Below are 18,298 nucleotides of genomic sequence, written 5' to 3' on the forward strand. Positions count from 1 at the left end.
CGCTAAATAGTCTGTCTCCTGTGATGCAGACGGTGAGATCCAGAAATGGTGGGGAGATTTGGAGATGGTCCAAGTGAATTTGAGTGCAGGATGGAAATTAGTCGTGAAGTTGATGAAGTCAGTGAGTTCTGCATGGGTGCAGGAGGCAACATCGATGCAGTCGTCAATGTAGCAGAGGTAGAGTTCGGGGATAGGGCCAGTGTACGCCTGGAACAGTGATTGTTCAACATACCCAACAAAGAGGCAGGCATAGGTGAGGCCCATGCGAGTGCCCATAGCTACGCCTTGGATTTGGAGGAAGTCGAAGAAGAAGTTGTTGAGGGTAAGGACCATCTCTGCTAGGCCTTGGAGAGTATTAGTAGATGGAAATTAGCTGGTTCTGCGGTCGAGGAAGAAACGGAGGGCTTTAAGTCCTTCCTGGTGGGGGATGGAGGTGTAGAGTGACTGGACATTCTGTGACTCCTCCGACTCTACGTACTTTGAAGGAGTAGGAGTAAGTTTCTGAATCCTTCACGCCTGCTGTGCCATTGATTATTCATGATCATCCAAATTCAGTGCCCTATTTCTGCTTTCTCATCATATCCCTTGTCTTCAAAACTGTATCTAACTCTTTCTTGATTTGGTCTCAAATTGCCTTCTTCTGTAGAGACCCAAAATGGCTCACCCCATATCCTTAGGTTGTGACTCTTAAGACTTCCTCACCATTGGGAACATCTTCCCTGCACATGGTCTGCCCATTCCGGTCAGGACTTTACAAATTTTAATGCTGTTTCTTTTCATTCTTGGAAACTCCAGCAAATATATACCTAAATATATATTTCTATCTCTCCTCATATGTCAGTTCTGTCATCCCAATAATTAGCATGGTGAAACCTCACTGCACTCCTTCCATGGCAATAACATTTTTCCGCAAGTGAGTACAATTGCTGGGGTCAAGATCAGAAACATTGGGGATCAGGAACATGGGTAGGTTTGCAGCCAGAGCCAGGATCTGGACTGCTTGTATATATATATGTTTCTCCTGACAACTGAAACTTAAAAGCTGATATTCTATATCCAATTCCCTTTAAGCTCAGAGGCTGTTCCCTTTAAACTCAAGTTCAATGGGAAATGTATTATATTGCTGTGTAATAGCAAAATTAAAGTGGGTATTGGTATATCCAAAGAACCAACACCTGATAGTCTGCAAAATTTGCTAGCCCAGCAGCACAAACTCCAGAGGGTGTGGGATTAACATAGTTTTAGTGTTCGCCTTCTTAACTGCAGCCACATCTGCATGCTGCCCTTCATTGAATGGTATACAAGGGCACCAAGGTCTTCTTGCACCTCATCCTTTCCTAATCTCTCACCATTCAGATTATAATCGGCCTGCTGGTTTTTGCCACCTGCTACATCTGCTGTGTATTTACCCAATTTTTAGCACAAACCAAGAATGAACAATTGTTGTGGTTCATCCAAGCACTCCTTAAACATTTGCCATTGCTGAAAACAGGTTACATTCCCCAATCTATCATTACCATTATAGTTTCTTTCATTTAGCATCAGTCTCAGAATCAATTCTCACTCTCTGTCGGAATGAAGGATTCTACCATATTATGCTTGCTCTTTCCCATGGGACCCTGGACAATGAGACTTAATTAATCCTTTCTCATTACATAACATCCAAAAGCCTGCTCTCTTGCCGGTTCCTTTAATTACTTTCCGGTATTAAAATAAAACATATCATACCACAATATTGATAACAGCTTGATCTATGATCACCTAATTGCATGTATCTCTAATTTCCTGTTTAATGCCATCCCCATCACGACAACTTTGTGACTATCGATATACAACTCCCAGTAGTGTTTTCTGCCCCTTGGCATTTCTTATACAGATTCCACATCAACTGAGCTAATATTCTTCCTCACTTTTGTGCTATTCGCTCTTTAATTGCCAATCATGTTTTTTTGTGTCTACCTTCGGTGTAAACCAGCATCTGCGTTCGTTCCTACACCTGTTTTTCTTTGTTGCCTCTCTTTCCTAAATATTGAATAACCCTGTATGTTGAGATGCTATCTTTTATTCTCCTTCAGTTATGCCTCTCGAGGACCAATTATATCACACCCATTTACATCGACTTGCACAATTAATAGATCCAACATATTGTGAATGCTGCCTTCATTAACACATAAAACCTTTTTTTTTAAATGCCTTTTTAACATTCTTCATCCCTTTAGCATTATTTTGAACTGTTGCCTTGTTTGTTTTTTTGCTCTGGATTCTTCTGAATCCACTTTTGATTTTCCCTTCCTTTCTTTTGTTTCTATCCTATTTCACCTTCCTCTGTTGCTCTACACATTTCCCCATCCCCCTATCACTTGACAGATTTTGCTAAGTTAAAGAAATGTAATAAATATTAAGTTGTTCTTCACAAATGGCATTTTCAATGATACCACCCATCGCTCAAAAGAAACATGAAGCCCTGGCAACCATTGTCTCTGCATATCTGTCCCAATCCAACAAGCACACATCAGTCATTCCACGTGATGGTGAAAAATGTGAATCAATAAGTTAAACTATGATTGACCAAGGATAAGTATACAAATAACATAGACTTTGGTCTTAAACAAACAGGCTTCGTTCAAAACAACTTTCGCTCAGCAACAATATAGTATGCTGGATTTTCCTGCACGGACCAAATCAGGTGAAATGGCAGCAAAAAAAATGATGAAATCAACCATTGTTCTCCTTTTCCTCCATCTCCAACTTAACATGCATAAAATATGATTGAGGATCTGTCCTCCTGTCCCTTTCCTCATGTGGCTACACATCTTAGGACAGCCTGCTAGAAAATGATTGGTGGTTTTAGGACAAGATGAAATGGGGGGGGGGGAGGATGGATATGTTCACAATTCCTCTTCTGGAGGACTTAAGTGGAAGTATCTCCCTCCCGCTGGATACCTACCTTTGTAGCTATTGGTCTGTAGTTGCAAAACTTTTAGGGGCAGTCACTGTCTATTCAGCAATTGCCGAAACTGGTGGCGTTTCTGCAGGCTCTCTATGGTATCAAAAATCTCATCAGAGGTCCAGCTTGCATGGATAATAATCCCTAACCGGACTTTCTATTGGGTAGTCAGGATAGCACAAAAAGGAATAACACCCATGTGTGTGTGGCATAATTGCCACACTGATGTGATTATGAAGCTGTTTCATTCAAATTGTCACTTTGCCATAAGACATTGACAAAAATGTACAATATAAGTTCACATAAAATGAAACAATGGAAGGCATTGTTATTTGAGCATTCTTTACTACTTAAACATCCATCTAGCAATTGAATTCCTAAGGCTTTACTTACCATCCACAAGTTTGTTGCTTAAAATGAAGATCAGTATATAAAGAAACTTCATTTTGTTCAGCTTAAGAATCACTGATGTTGCTGTCCTGGTGCACGCCAATACTCTGCTATTTACTCTGGACTCAGAAATGAGATATCAACGGATGCCTCTTTTCACAATTCCCTTACAACATTCCTCCAATGTTTATCTCTGGTTCACTTATTAACTTCTTCCTTTTCAAGGATATATTGACTTTGTTAACCCTGTTAGCAATTTCTCATCAATAAATTCCCACTCAGTCCCACACATTTTCATCCCCTTCACCCCCACACTTGAACACATCTGACAGTCTACCTGAGGGCAGAGGCATCATTACCAAACCTTATCTAATTTGGCAATGGTTTCAAATGTAGAAACACATTTAACTGGCTGCAATTTACTAAAAACACTCAAGCATAATTCTGCAGATATGAGGGTAACAACCAGGGGGCAGAAATCAACTGTTTGTCTACCGGCAGAATTTACTGCTTTTTTCATTTTTTACAGATTATGAAGTTGATTGAAATAACTCCATTATTCATGATCCTATTGGGGCATTATAGTTGTGAATTATTATAGAGTTCTAGTGGGTTTGCTTTAGGTTCGATCCACGACACAGAATCTATTGTGGCTGATACTTCTTGCATGATTCACATGGTCGGCTCAATTATGTTATTTCTATAAATCTTCATTTATTATGTGGGATCTGTTATACTAGGTTTATTCAACAGGTTGTATAATACAGACTGCGTTACCTTTGAGATGTCATTGAAGGAACTTGATCTCAATCACATCATTGTGAAGGCAAGAACATTGTCCCAAACCTCCGCTCCACCCAACCGTGGGAGAGTGGGGGCTGTCCCGAGCGATGCACACCTTCGGCCGCTTTCAACTTGGTGCTTGGGTTCAGTCTGCCCAGTCACCTATGGCTTGTGTGGGAAAATGAACCCCACGCTGCCCTCTCCCTCCTCTTCTCCCTCTCTCTCTCTCTTCTCTCTCCTCCTCTTCTCTCTCTCCTCCTCTCTTCCCCTCCTCTTCCCCCCCTCTCCCTTCTCTCCCCCTTCTCTCTCTCTTCCCCCTTCTCTCCCCCCGCCCCCCTCCCTTCTCTCTCTCCCGTCAACTCCACCCGCTGGAACGTCCCACAGTCACTGACCGCCATCGGACCCCAACCTCCACACCAGGGTGATTCCCCCCCTCCGACCCCCGGACTTTGACACCCACACCAGGATGATTCACCCCGGCCGCGGGGACAGACGGTTTATTTATTACCGTCTCGGTGTTTGCGGAACGCACCCAAGCTCCCACACATAAAGGAATGGGTGACGTTTCGTGCCGAGACCATTCTTCAGAGTGCGTCTGAAGGGTCTCGACCCGAAACGCCACCCATTCCTTCTCTCCAGAGATGCTGCCTGTTCAGCTGAGTTACTCCAGCAATTTGTGTCTATCTTTGGTGTGACAGTTGTCTCATTTCAACGGCTTCGTGTATTGCGCGCCCAGGAAAGAAGCTGTACATCCTGCTTGCATCTATTCAAACAAGTGCGCTCAAATTGAAATCCCACATCTTTGCGAGGGAGGGATGGAATAGATGTAATCACCGGCTAAAACAAAGGCCGTTAGGACAGGGAAATAATGCCACCAGTTAATTAACCATGTTCTCGAATGTAAGAACGATTTATACATGTAATACATGATATACTCCAGTTAATTAACCATGTAAGAAATGTATATCATGTATTACATGTATAAATCGTCCGTTACATTCGTACAACGTGGGAGGTTGGGGTCCTGATGGCGGTGCATCGCGTGTACATTGAACTGTGGGACGCTCCCGCGGGTGGAAGACGGAGGAGAGAGAGAAGGGGAGAGAGAGGAAAGGAAAGAGCGGTGTGGGGGGGGAGAGAGAAGGGATAGAGAGAGAGGGGAGAGAGGAGGGAGAGAGAAGGGGGGGGGGGGGAGAGGAGGGGAAGAGAGAGGAGGGGAAGAGAGAGGAGGAGAGAGAAGAGTGGAGAGAGGAGCAGAGAGAAGAGGGGAGAGAGAGGAGCAGAGAGAAGAGGGGAGAGAGAGGAGGTGAGAGAAGGGAGAGAGAGAATGGAGAGAGAGAAGGGAGAGAGAGAAGTGGGGAGAGAGAAGGGGGAGACGGGAGCGTGGGGTTCATTTTCCCACACAAGCCATAGGTGACTGGGCAATCTGGACCCAAGCACCAAGTAGAAAGCGGGCAAAGGTGTGCATCGCTCGGGGCAGCCCCCACTCTCCCACGGCCACCCTCCGCGGGCTGCGGGTCGGGTGGAGCGGAGGTTTGGGACAATGTTCATGCCTTCACAGTGACGTGATTGACGCGGGGGTCTGGACCAATCGTTGACAAGTCCCGCCCCCGGCAACGTCAAGTTCGTTATTGGACTTTTCTGTTGAGCGGCAGTCGGTCCTTTGGCTTGTAGGCGACGCCGCCTTTCGGGTAGGTGGCGTTTCGGCAGAGCGGCCATTCGGTAAGTTTGCATTTAGGTGACGCAGCCTTTCGGTTAGTAGGCTTTTCGTCTTCGGACTCTTTCAGTTCGTTGGCTTTTAGGCGTCCTGCCCTTTCGGTTAGTTTGCATTTAGGCGTCCCATCCTTTCGGTTAGTAGGCTTTTCGTCTTCGGACTCTTTCGGTTCATTGGCGTTTCGGCCTTGTTTCTATTTGGTTCTTTGGCTTTGACTTCTTTGCTTCGGCTTCTTGTGTGTCGGCGCCACGTCTGGGTACCAAAAACACAAACTGAACAAAAAAACAAACTAAAATAAACGTAAACCGACTAGGCGAGGAGAGAGTTCAAAGTTTCTGACACCATGTTGGATAAAGATCAGGCTCACACAAAGTGATTAAAATCCATAGTCTTTTATTAGCAACTCTGCAGAGGTAACTCAAAGAGCTTTCATCTCAGCATGCATACTACTAGTCTAATGGGGAGAGAGAGAGAGAGAGAGAGAGAGAGAGAGAGAGAGAGAGAGAGAGAGAGAGAGAGAGATATCTTTAATAAACCTGTGGGCAGAGCCACAGGATGAGTGACACTAATCTACAGGGAGAGAGGAGTTTGTGAGTGAGGTGGGACAGGCCGCCGCCGGTGGGGCAGGAAGGGGTGTCGTCATCCCGGCTGTGACATTCATTGACAGGAGAAGAGACCAATCTGCGTGGCGTTGAATGAAGGAAAACTGCGCACGCGGATTTTAATGATTTTTATACCTCTATAGCTCTTACAATATACCACCGATCGGAACGAAACCTGCTGCACTCGCAGCACAGGAGAACGGTGAGTAACCTGGTGAAAATTCGTAGCGCTATCGCATACCGATTTTGCGCAAATAGAAAAACCCCGCAAACAAGAGGAGCACAAGATGAGAGTTTTATGTATAGATAAGATAGATATTGTTAAGCTTGAAAGGGTTCAGAAAAGATTTACGAGGATGTTGCGTGGACTAGAGGGTGTAAGCTATAGGGAGAGGTTGAGTCGGCTGGGTCTCTATTGCATGGAGCGCACTTTCTGAAGAATGGTGCTAACCCAATATATCATCTATCCATGTTCTCCAGAGATGCTGCCTGACTCGCAGAATTGCTTCAGCACTTTGTTTCCTTTATTTTATATGTTGTTGTAAATGCCTCAACTACTTTCTCTGACAGGTCGTTCCATATGTCTACTGCCCACTATGTAAAAGAAAGTTGCCCGTCAGGTTCTTATTCGATCATTCCCTTCTCATCTTAAGCCTAGATATTGGTTTTCCTACCTAGCGAGAAAGATTGCATTCACCCTATATATTCCCTTCATAATTTTATACATCTCTATTAGATCACCCTTCATCCTCCTACTCTCCAAGGAATAAAGTTCTGGCCTGCCCAATCTCTCCAGCAACATCCTTGTAAGTCTTCCCTGCGCCATTTCCAGCTTGATGGCATCTTTCCCATAGCAGGGTGACCAAAACTGAACACAATACTGCAAGACACAATGTGCTGGAATAACTCAGCAGGTAGCATCGCTGCAGAACTCGGATAGTTAACATTTCTGATCAGGACCCTTCTACAGACTGATTGGTGGGAGAGAAAGCTGAAAGAGAAGTGGGGGCAGGATAAGCAGAATATGAGGAGCTGATCCCCCAGTTTGAGTGTGGCCTCATTCTGGCAATGGAAGGTGCCAAGGACAGAAAGGTCAGTATGGGGATGGAAATGTGGTTTGAATTGGTTAGCAACTGGGATATCCAGCATGCCTTGGCGGACCGAGCGTAAGTGTTTGGCGAAACGGTCTTGCCAATGTAAAGGCTACATCAGAACATCAAATGCAGTAGATGAGGTTTGTGGAGGTGCACAGGAACCTCTTTCTCATTTGGAAGAACTGCTGGGGTACCTCGATGTATGAGGGAGAATGAATAAGGACAGATGTTCCATCTGCGGTTCCTCGGGAAAGAACCTGGGAGGGGATCGTTTTGGTGGGAAGGGTTGAGTAAACCAGCTTCTGCATTCCTTTTATCTCCACAATACTTCAAGCATGACATCACCAACATCTTGTACAATGGTGCCGGTACATAGAAAAACAATTCTCTCAGGACATTGAGCTTAATTTGAGACAGATTCAAGCTACTTAGCATCCTAGTAGACAGCAGAAGTTTCATAGATACCACATCTCTTTCCAGTGTGTAAGGAAGAACTGCAGATGCTGGTTTAAATCAAAGATAGACACAAAATAAGCATCTGGATAAACAGGGTCTGAGGCAGGTTCATTTTTATCATTTAAAAATAAAGTGGATAGTTATATGGACGGGAAAGGAATGGAGGGTTATTGTCTGAGCGCAGGTATATGGAACTAGGGGAGAATACGTGTTCGGCACGGACTAGAAGGGTCGAGATGGCCTGTTTCCGTGCTGTAATTGTTATATGGTTAAAATACTGGAAAACTCAGTGGGTGAGGCAGCATTTCTGGAGAGAAGGAATGGGCAATGTTTCGGGTCGAGACCCTCTTTCCAGTATCTGAACCGTCTCATCCATTGCAGCAGCACAATGCAGTAGATTCAATTGGCATCATCACTACCTTGGATCAAACTTGTCTCTTTCATTCTTTTGGATTTATACAAACAATCTGCATTGTAAATCTCTACGTTTCTAGAAGCGCTTTTACATCTCTCTTGCTATTAGCTTAGTTTAGTTTAGAGATACAGCACGGAAACAGGCCCTTTCAGCCCACCAGGTCCGCGCTGACCAGCGAATTAACACTATCTGATACCCACTAGGGACAATTTAAAAAAAATGTACTAAGCCAATTAACCTACAAACCTGTACGTCTTTGGAGTGTGGGAGGAAACCGAAAATCTTGAAGAAAACCCACGCCGGTCACGGTGAGAACGTACAAACTCCGTACAGACAACACCCATAATCAGGATCGAACCTGCGACTCCGGCGCTGCATTCGCTGTAAGGCAGCAACTCTGCCGCGGTGCCACTGTGCAGGTATTATGGAAGGTATTAGCATTCACATCTTGACCATAGCTCCACCATGTGGTATCTTCCAGGAATCTTCTGTCCAAACAATATTTACGTATATCAATGGAACTTCTCAGTTACCTCCTCATTAAAAACCCACGCACTTATTGTGTCTCTGACCTGATGGCACAAAGATTAATCTTCTTAAATTGATCTCTTCTTGCATTACATCTATATCCCAGTGTGCAAGTTCCAGCCAGAACCAAGTTGCCACACTTGCATCCATGAAGAGGTGTCTATTCACCACCATGTTCTCCTCACCAGGTATAACTTGAGAGTCATACATAACGGAAACAGGCCTTTCAACCCGACTCATTTATGTCAACTAGGATGCGCCATCCTGAACTAATCCCACTTGCCTTTGTTTGGTCCATATGACTCTAAACCTTTCTGATCCATATACTTGTCCAAATGTCTTTCAAATGTTGTTATTGTACCTGCCTCAATGGACAATAGGTGCAGGAGTAGGCCATTCGGCCCTTCGAGCCAGCACCGCCATTCAATGTGATCATGGCTGATCATCCACAAACAGTACCCCGTTCCTGCCTTCTCCCCATATCCCTTGACTTTGCTATCTTTAAGAGCCCTATCAAGCTCTCTCTTGAAAGTATCCAGAGAACTGGACTCCACCACCCTCTGAGGCAGAGAATTCCTCAGACTCACAACTCTCTGTGTGAAAAAGTGTTTCCTCATCTCCGTTCTAAATGCATTATCCCTTATTCTTAAATTGTGGCCCCTGGTTCTAGACTCCCACAATATCAGGAACTCCAGGTGTGGTCTCACTAGGGCCCTGTACAACTGCAGAAGGATCTCTTTGCTCCTATACTCAACTCCTCTTGTTATGAAGGCCAACATGCCATTCGCTTTCTTCACTGCCTGCTGTACCTGCATGCTTACTTTCATTGACTGATGAACAAGGACCCCCCAGATCCCATTGTACTTCCCCTTTTCCCAACTTGACACCATTTAGATAATAATCTGTCTTCCTGTTTTTGCTACCACAGTGGATAACCTCACATTTATCCACATTAAACAGCATTTGCCAAGCATCTGCCCACTCACCAACCTGTCCAAGTCACCCTGCATTCTCATAGCATCCGCTTCACAGTTCACAATGCCACCCAGCATTGTGTCATCTGCAAATTTGCAAATGTTACTTTGAATCCCTTCATTTAAATCATTGATGTATATTTTAAATAGCTGCGGTCCCCTTCCAGCAGCTGCCTCATGTAGCCAGCCCAAGCCGCCCTATCACAATCACAATCAATCACAATCACAATAATACTTTATTAGCCAAGTTATAATACTTGGCTAATTGGCTATTATAATATACGATAATATATATCGTATATACTACGAGGAATTTTATTTGCCAAGTCAGTCATACAAATAAAAAGGAACGGAACACACAAAATACATTTTAACATAAACATCCACCACAGTGCCTCCTCCTCGTGCTTCCCGTTCATTTTTGCTACGTTGTACTTCTTCTCTTTTATTTTTATACTGTCCCTGACTTCCCTTGTCAGCCACGGTCGCCCCTTACTCCCCTTGGAATCTTTCTTCCTCTTTGAAATGGATTGATCCTGCACCTTCTGTATTATTCCCAGAATACCTGCCATTGTTGTTCCACTGTCATCCCTGCTAGGGTTAATTTCCAGTCAACTTTGGCCAGTTCCTCCCTCATGGCTCCATAGTCCCCTTTGTTCAACTGTAACACTGACACCTCCGATTCACTTCCTCTGGCAACTCGCTCCATATTCCCACCACCCTCTGTGTAAACAACTTGCCTCTCAGATCTTGCCTCTCAGACTACCATTAAATCTTCTCCCCCCCTCACCTTAAATCTATGCCCTCTCATTCTTAATCCTCTACTCCAGTAAAAGAACTCTATGCATTCACCCTATCTATTCCCCTCATGATTTTATACTCCTCTATACAATCACTCTCAGCCCTCTGTGCTCCAATGGCCCAGGCCCTCAAGTCCTTTCGACATCCTCACAAATTTCTCTGCAACCTTTCCAGCTTAAGGGCTTCATTCCTGTAGCAGAGTGACAGAACACGATATTCCAAGTACAGTCATGCAAATATCATGTACAATCGTAACATCAATTCAGAATTTCTGTACTCAAATCCCTGACCGATGAAGTCCAACATGTCTAAGCCTTCTTCAACGTGATTCTGCTTGTGATGCCAGTTTCAGGGAACTATATGCTAGTGCTCTTAGATCTCTCCTTAATCCAACTTCCATTCAAAAATAACCTGGTTCAATTTACCAAAATTCAATACCTCACACTTATCTGAATTAAATTTCATTAAACATTCATTGACCTACTTACCCATCTGATTAAGATCCTGCTGTAATTCTTGATAACCAACTTCATCATCTATAACACCTATTTTAGTGTTATCTGCGAACTTACTAATCATGCCTGTACATTCTCATCCAAATCGTTATTATAGATGACAAAGAGCATCAATTATAGTGATCAGCACTGGTCACTGAGGCACACCGCTAGTCACAAACATCCTCCGTTTTCAACCTTGCACTATTCTATTGAAGCCCAATATAAGCTCAAGAAACAGCACCACGTGTGATTAGACACACTACTGCTGTCAGAACTCAATATTCAATCAAGCAATTTCAGTCAACCAAGCTTTTCCAGCTTGTTAGAAGTGGCCAATTCTGATGAAAGGTTATTAACCTGTAACATTCACTCAGATTTTGTCTCTCCAAAGATATTACCTGACCTGTGCATTTTCCTCGTTCATTTCCAACATCTGTTTTCATTTTTTAGATACCTTTGCTTGTCCTTGGAGTGAATGAAACTTAACCTATAGGATTCTCATTCTCCAGTGAACGTGAAAAGTAGTGGCTGTTAGTCCTAGCTTGGCCATGTTTTGGTGCATCTGCACCAGTGGTGGATATGGGTGGGATCAGTTGAATGACTCCTGATATCATGTCATCACTGAGCACTGCAATGCTTTGAAGAAAAATTCCTTAACTCACATGACTTGCTCCAATCAATTCCATAATTGTAAATACCCACCACTGACCCAGAACCACAAATAGGTAATTGGACCTTCCTGTTTTTAATGGCAACTTACAGAATATCTTCCCCATACCTGGAGAATTATTTCTCCACAGCTGCTTAACACCAGTTTACTCTACCTTAACACAAAAAGTGCTTGAGTTATTTTAGGGACCCATTTTACCCTATAACCAACCAATCTGCAACAGTGTACATGTTAAGAAGGAAGCCACTTATGAATGCATTGTTGACTCCCCCCCCCCCCTCTGGTTTGCGGGGTTTTTCTATTTGCGCAAAAATGGTACCCAATAGCGCTACGATTCTTCACCAGGTTACTCACCGTTCTCCTGTGTTGCGAGTACAACAAGTTTTGTTCCAATCAGTGGTGTATTGTAAACGTTATCGAGGTTTAAAAATCTTAAAAACCACGCATGCGCAGATTCCTTCAGTCAACGCCACGCAGATTGGTCTCTTCTCCTGTCGGTCAATGCCACAGCCGGGATGGCGACGCCCCTTCCTGCCCAACCGGTGGCGGCCCGTCCCAGCCTCACTCACAGACTCCTCTCTCCCCTCCTCACAGTAACTTCTCTATCGTCTCCCCCACCACCACCGGCGGCGGCCACGGGCTGGGGGTTCAGTTGAGGCCCAGTGGAGACCCTGGTTCCGTCTTTCTCTCCCTCATCGCTCACCCTTCTCCCCCACCCACCCTCTGTGGCAATGGCAGCCCCGTCTACCCATCCCCCCGGGTGCATCTCCTCCGCCAATGCCGTTGCGGTAACTCACCCTCACGGCCTTCTTGGAGATCTTCTCCACCAGCTCATCGAAACTCGTGGTGCTCACCGTGACAAACACCGACTCCATCAACCCCTCCGCGACCCGGCGGCGGCAACGAGCAGGCAGGTAGGCGGGTGGGCAGGGCGGGGACGGGCCGAGCGGCAGCAGCGGGCGGTCGGACAGGATGGGAACAGTAGGGAGTGGGGAATAGAGGGAAGGAGGGGTGGGGGAGGTCAGGAGAGATAGTGGGTGGGATAGGGGGAGGTGAGGAGTGGGGGATAGAGGGATAGGAGGGGGGTGGGGAGGGGAGAGGAGTTATGGAGGGAGGGAGTGACTAAGGGTAGTGGAAAGGAGATGGAGGGAGGGATTGGGGAGGGGAGGGGAGGAGAGGAGAGGGGAAGAAGAGGGAGGGTGAAGAGGAAGGGGAATGAGTGCTGGGGGATGAGGGGAAATGAACCGTGCCTGCGCTGTTGAGGGCTATGCGTGAGTGGTGGAATATTGCGTTGGGGGGACGGGTTGCATTGGGGGAACGGGTGAGTAGTGGAATATTGCATTGGGGAACGGGTTATATTGGGGGACCATGCCTCCCGTGTAACAGGGGTCCCACTAAGTCTAGTCTTTCCAAAAACATGATGTAGGGTTTGTAAGAGGCCAATTAACACTCCTAATGTGTAGGGAGCGGATGAGCAAGCGGGGTTACATAGAACTATCAGGAATAGGTGATTGATGGTCGTTGTGGACTCTGTGGGCCGAAGAGATGCTGCCTGTATCATTAAGTTGCTCCAGCTTTTGTCTCCTTTATTGTAATCCAGCATCTGTAGCTCCATGTTTCAACATTTAAAAGATATTTAGACAGGTACATGGATAGGAATGATTTAGAGAGAAATGGGCCAAATGCTGGTAAATGGGACTAGCTCAGATGAGGCATCTTGATTGGCATGGACAAGTTGGGCTGAAGGCCTTTACCTTCATCCCACCTTTAACAAACTCTTGAGAACCTATGAGAAACCAGTGGATAGGGCGGTTGGGTCCCAGCATCACACGGGAGGGCTGGTCACCCAACGCAATATTCACCTCTCCACCAATTCCAATATTGCTCGCCGTTGGGGGGGGGAGGGGGCTTTCTGTTGCGCTAGTATGGGTGTTGTGGGCTGAAGGTACTGGTTTCCAAAGGGTTAGTATAGACATTGTGAGCCAAATGGATTCTTGGGCTGGCAGCTCAGTCACTGAGGCCTGGCAGTACAGTCACTCGGACCTGGCAGGCTGGCAGCTGAGAAACTGCCAGAAATTCTGCCCAAAACAAGCGAGAGAGAAGGGGCAGAGGGTGGGCTGAATAGATTATTGGGCTGGCTGTTCAGTCACTTACGGCTGGTGGGCTGGCAGTTCACTTACTCACGGCTCGTGGGCTGGCAGTAGTCACTCATGCTTGGTATGCTGGCAGTTCACTCAGTCACCCCTCCTCTCTCCCCCCCACCCCCCTCTGCTCCTTGTCATTCAGACTCATTCACACACACACAGACTCATTCACACACACACACACACATACACAGACTCATTCACACACACATACACTCATTCACACACACGCACACACACAGGCTGATTCACTCACACACACTCACCCAATACTAAAATGCCAAGTAACTTCAAAACGTGTTGAATATACAGTGTGTAAAACGAATGTTTAAAGCCTCCTGTAGAGGCTGCTGGTGCTGAAGCAAAAACGTGCCTTAAATAACATCCAACAAACACACTCGCCATAGACAGAGCAGTCAGCTCTCTTGAATTATTCAACGACGCCTGCACTCGGCGCTATCTTGACGTCACCTTCTCGCTTCTTGCCACGAACCGGAAATGACGCACTCAGCGCCAGCATGCCGCTAACCGGAAAATATGTCATCGGTGTCATCTTGCAACTAAGCGAAAATCACAGAATGAGCGCCAATTTTGAAATTAAACACAGTCCTGATCTAATAACATGTTTATTCACGCTTTATCCATCCGAAAACTGTTGCAAGCAAGCCCTTTAAAAATTGGACAAAAACACTTTGCAAGCCAACAAAACACGTTTGCTGAAAGCCCTTTAAAAAGCCAACCCAATTGGGCAAACAACAAACACATTTTCTGAAAACCGCATCCCGGGGACTCACCGTGGAGTAGACGTGCATTCAGTGTTATTCGCAGTTCAGGGAGCCGTGACCCTCTCACTTCCTCCGTCTGGCAGAGACTGAGTGAGGCACGACACTTCCGGGTTTTATAGTCCCTCCCCCCTGCCGCCAGCGGAGGCAGCAGAGGGAATGGCGACATTTTTTAAAACATTAATATCTCTGATTTTTTATCGATGGGAAAAATCCTCCAGTCCAGTCCGGCGAAGGGGGGCTCTGAGCGAGGTGGCCAAAAATGACAGCCGTAAGTCGCGGTGTTCTCTCGTAAATCACATCACAGTAAGTCAAAAGCGGTCAAGATCAGACTTTTAGTAATATACTAGACCAAGTGCAGACCCGTTGGGTCTGTTCCCCCAATGTGCGGTTGTGGGGGGGGCGGGGTGGGAGATGGCACTCAGCATCACACACACTAACTATCCCCCCCCCTCCCCCCCCCCCCGCACTCACGCTAATTACCCCCTTGATATTATATTAATATTATTAATTTGCTCCTTTTACCCCATAACCACCCTATCTACTGACGCATAGCCCCCAACTTGCAGTCACATCTAGAGAGGTGGGGGGGGGGGGAGGGCGGGCGGGGGTAGAGAGTGAGGGCAGAGAGTGAAGGGGCAGAGGCAGAGAGAGAGACAGAGACACAGAGAGAGGGGCAAGAGGGATAGGGGGGTGGAGAGGAGGATAAGAGGGTGGGTGGGTGAGGGGGGAAAGGTGGGGGAGGACGGGAGGAGAGAGAGAGGGTGAGAGTGAGGGGGAGAGAGAGGGGGTGCTGAGAGGGGGGTGAGGTGGGTAGCAGGGAGGGGGAGGGTGGAAGGAAGAGGGTAGGGGGGTGGAGGGGAGGGGGTGTAAGGGAGGGAGGGGGGGGAAGAGGATGGAGGGGAGGAGGGGAGGAGGGGAGGAGGGGAGGAGGGGAGAGGGGGGAGGAGGAGGGGGGGAGAGAGAGGAGGGGAGGGGGAGAGAGGAGGGGAGAGAGAGAGGAGGGGGGGAGAGAGAGGAGGGGGGGAGAGAGAGGGAGAGAGGAGGGGGGGGAGAGAGAGGAGGGGGGAGAGAGAGGAGGGGGGAGAGAGAGGAGGGGGGGAGGAGTGAGGAGAGAGGGGGAGAGAGAGGAGGGAGGGAGAGAGAGGAGGGGGGGAGAGAGAGGAGAGAGGGTGGGGAGAGAGGACGGGGGGGGAGAGGAGGGGGGGGAAGAGGGAGAGGAAAGGGGGGAGAGGGAAAGGGGGGGAGAGGGAAAGGGGGGGAGGGGAAGGAAAGGGGGGGGAGGGGGAGAGGAAACGGGTGGGGGGGGAGGGGGAGAGGAAGGGGGGAGGAGGGGGAGAGGAAAGGGGGGGAGGGGGGGAGAGGAAAGGGGGGGGGAGGGGGAGAGAAAGGGGGGGGAGGAAACGGGGTGGGGTAAGAACCAAAAAAAACATTTAGGAACAAAAAGACATTCTGCAAGCATGTAGAACCAAAGAGGCCACTTTTTGCAAACATTTTAGGAATCAATAAACACTTTTGCAAACATTTAGAAAACCAATAGACACATTCTGCAAAGCGTCTCTGCTCTCTTTTCTCTTCGTCTCGTCTTAGTCTTATTCTTCTTCTTCTCCTCTTCCTTCCTCTTCCTCTTCCCTTCTCTTCTTCTTCGTCCTACTCTTCTCCTCCTCCTCCTCCTCCTCCTCCTCCTCCGCAATGTTGCATTGCTGCCACCTTCTGGCTTCATTCCACAGTACTCATGTCTTTATATTAGATCCTTTTTATAAGCCCAGAGGCCCTCAAGAAATCAAACAACAACTTTATTCCTTTTCCTTTCCCTCCACACTCTAGAATGTTCTTTACTGATATTTCTGTCAATCCACTTTTCCTCATTTCAATGATCATAAATCCTCTTTCTGTCTCATATCTCCTACATGCAACTAGGGCATGCTGAACTGTTTCTGGTTGATGGCATTCCTCACACAGCCCAGTAGGGTGTTTTCCCAATATTTTTAATGTGCTGTTCAGGTGAGTGTGTCCTATCCTCAATCTTGTTAATACTACCTGTTCCCTCCTGCTCCCCCCTCTTCTTGCTTCTTCTTCTTCTTCTTATCGAGTCCACACACAAGAATAGATGTTGTTCAGCCAGAGCTGAACACACTTCTCGGCATCTGCACAATGGTGTCTGTCTTGCGCTTCTTGTGCTTCTTGTGCGTGGTGGTGGAAAGATTGGTTGAAACAGGGCCGCGACGTGAACGCTCTTTCCTTGGCCCCCTCTTCTTGCTGTAATGCCCACTCTGTTTTGTAGCAAATAGAGGTGTCTCCCCTTTGTTTCCTGTTCCCAGTATTGTTGCCATTCCTGATTTATTTTCTTCCACACAATGTGTTTTCCTTCAGATTTGGATAGTTGTAAGTTTACCTCTATGTTTCTTTTTTTTACAGCCTCCTTTGCCAATTTATCCACCTTTTCATTCCCTAGAACACCAATGTGTGCTGGGACCCACAACAAAGTCACGTCACTGCCCCTCCTTGTCACTTGGCTTAATAGTAGCAGGATTTCATAAACTAAGTCAGGCCGCCTATGGGATGCAGCAGACCCAATACTCTGGATTGCAGATAATGAGTCGCTACATATTACTACTTTACATGGTTGCACCTGTTCCATCCACCGAACTGCCATCAAAAATCATCCCCCCACAGTGCTATTCATTGTGGGGGGATGATTTTTTTGTCTAATGTAATCCTGTAAGTCTGTGTCCAAGATGGCTGCCGTGAAGAGAGAGTGGACGCTGGTGCGCTTTGGCTGCCGCTGCTCTCTCTTCACATTGTGTTTTTGATTTTCTGTTTTTGGACTGAATTCTGTTTTTAATTTGTGTCTCTGTGATGTCTTTATTACTTGTTATATTCCGATTATATGTTTTTATTTCTATTAATCTATGTAAGGTGTCCTTGAGATGTCTGAAAGGCGCCCATTAAATAAAATGTATTATTATCTATTATCTATATGGCTATGATATTCTGTCTTTAGGTCTGAATTTTTGTTCCTCCTTTTTGCCTCCCATATCTCCAGATCAACTTTTGGGATGTTCAGTAACCATATTGGCACAGATGGCCACAATACTGCAGGGCAGAACTCTTTGTCCTCTACTCCCATGTCCCTTGCCACAACTCCTCCAACCCAGCCGAAGCTTCCAGACTGAGCCACCCCTCTCTCCCAGCACTCCTGTACTACCTGTTTTGTTGGGTGGTTCTCTCCATGACCCTTAAGGCTTAGCCAGTAATTAGCCATTAGTTGCTGCAAGCGTTTTAGAACCACTAAGGACAATTACATTTGAGTCGACATATGTTCAGTGTTATTCACAGCTCAGAGAAACGTGACCCTCTGCCTTCCTCCAGCTTGCAGACACTGATTGAGGCACACCACTTCCTGGTTTTATAGTCCCTCCCTCCTGCCGCCAGCAGGAACAGCAGAGAGAATGGGGAATTTTGTAAAACCATTAATATCTCTGTCATTTTTCATCGACG

The 18,298-nt window shown here is 46.5% G+C and overlaps 1 protein-coding gene across 1 annotated transcript in view; it reads right to left on the reverse strand.

Moving 5' to 3' along the window:
- Positions 1 to 3,580, reverse strand: part of mst1 (macrophage stimulating 1) — a 52,676-nt gene extending 49,096 nt beyond the window's left edge. Inside the window, exon 1 of the mRNA XM_033036853.1 lies at positions 3,341 to 3,580. Within this exon, the coding sequence (XP_032892744.1) occupies positions 3,341 to 3,392 (52 nt within the window). The 5' untranslated portion in view covers positions 3,393 to 3,580. The remainder of the gene's footprint in view (positions 1 to 3,340) is intronic.
- Between the last annotated feature and the right edge of the window lie 14,718 nt (positions 3,581 to 18,298).

This window comes from Amblyraja radiata, chromosome 18, assembly GCF_010909765.2.
Source record: "Amblyraja radiata isolate CabotCenter1 chromosome 18, sAmbRad1.1.pri, whole genome shotgun sequence".
Lineage (NCBI taxonomy): Eukaryota > Metazoa > Chordata > Chondrichthyes > Rajiformes > Rajidae > Amblyraja > Amblyraja radiata.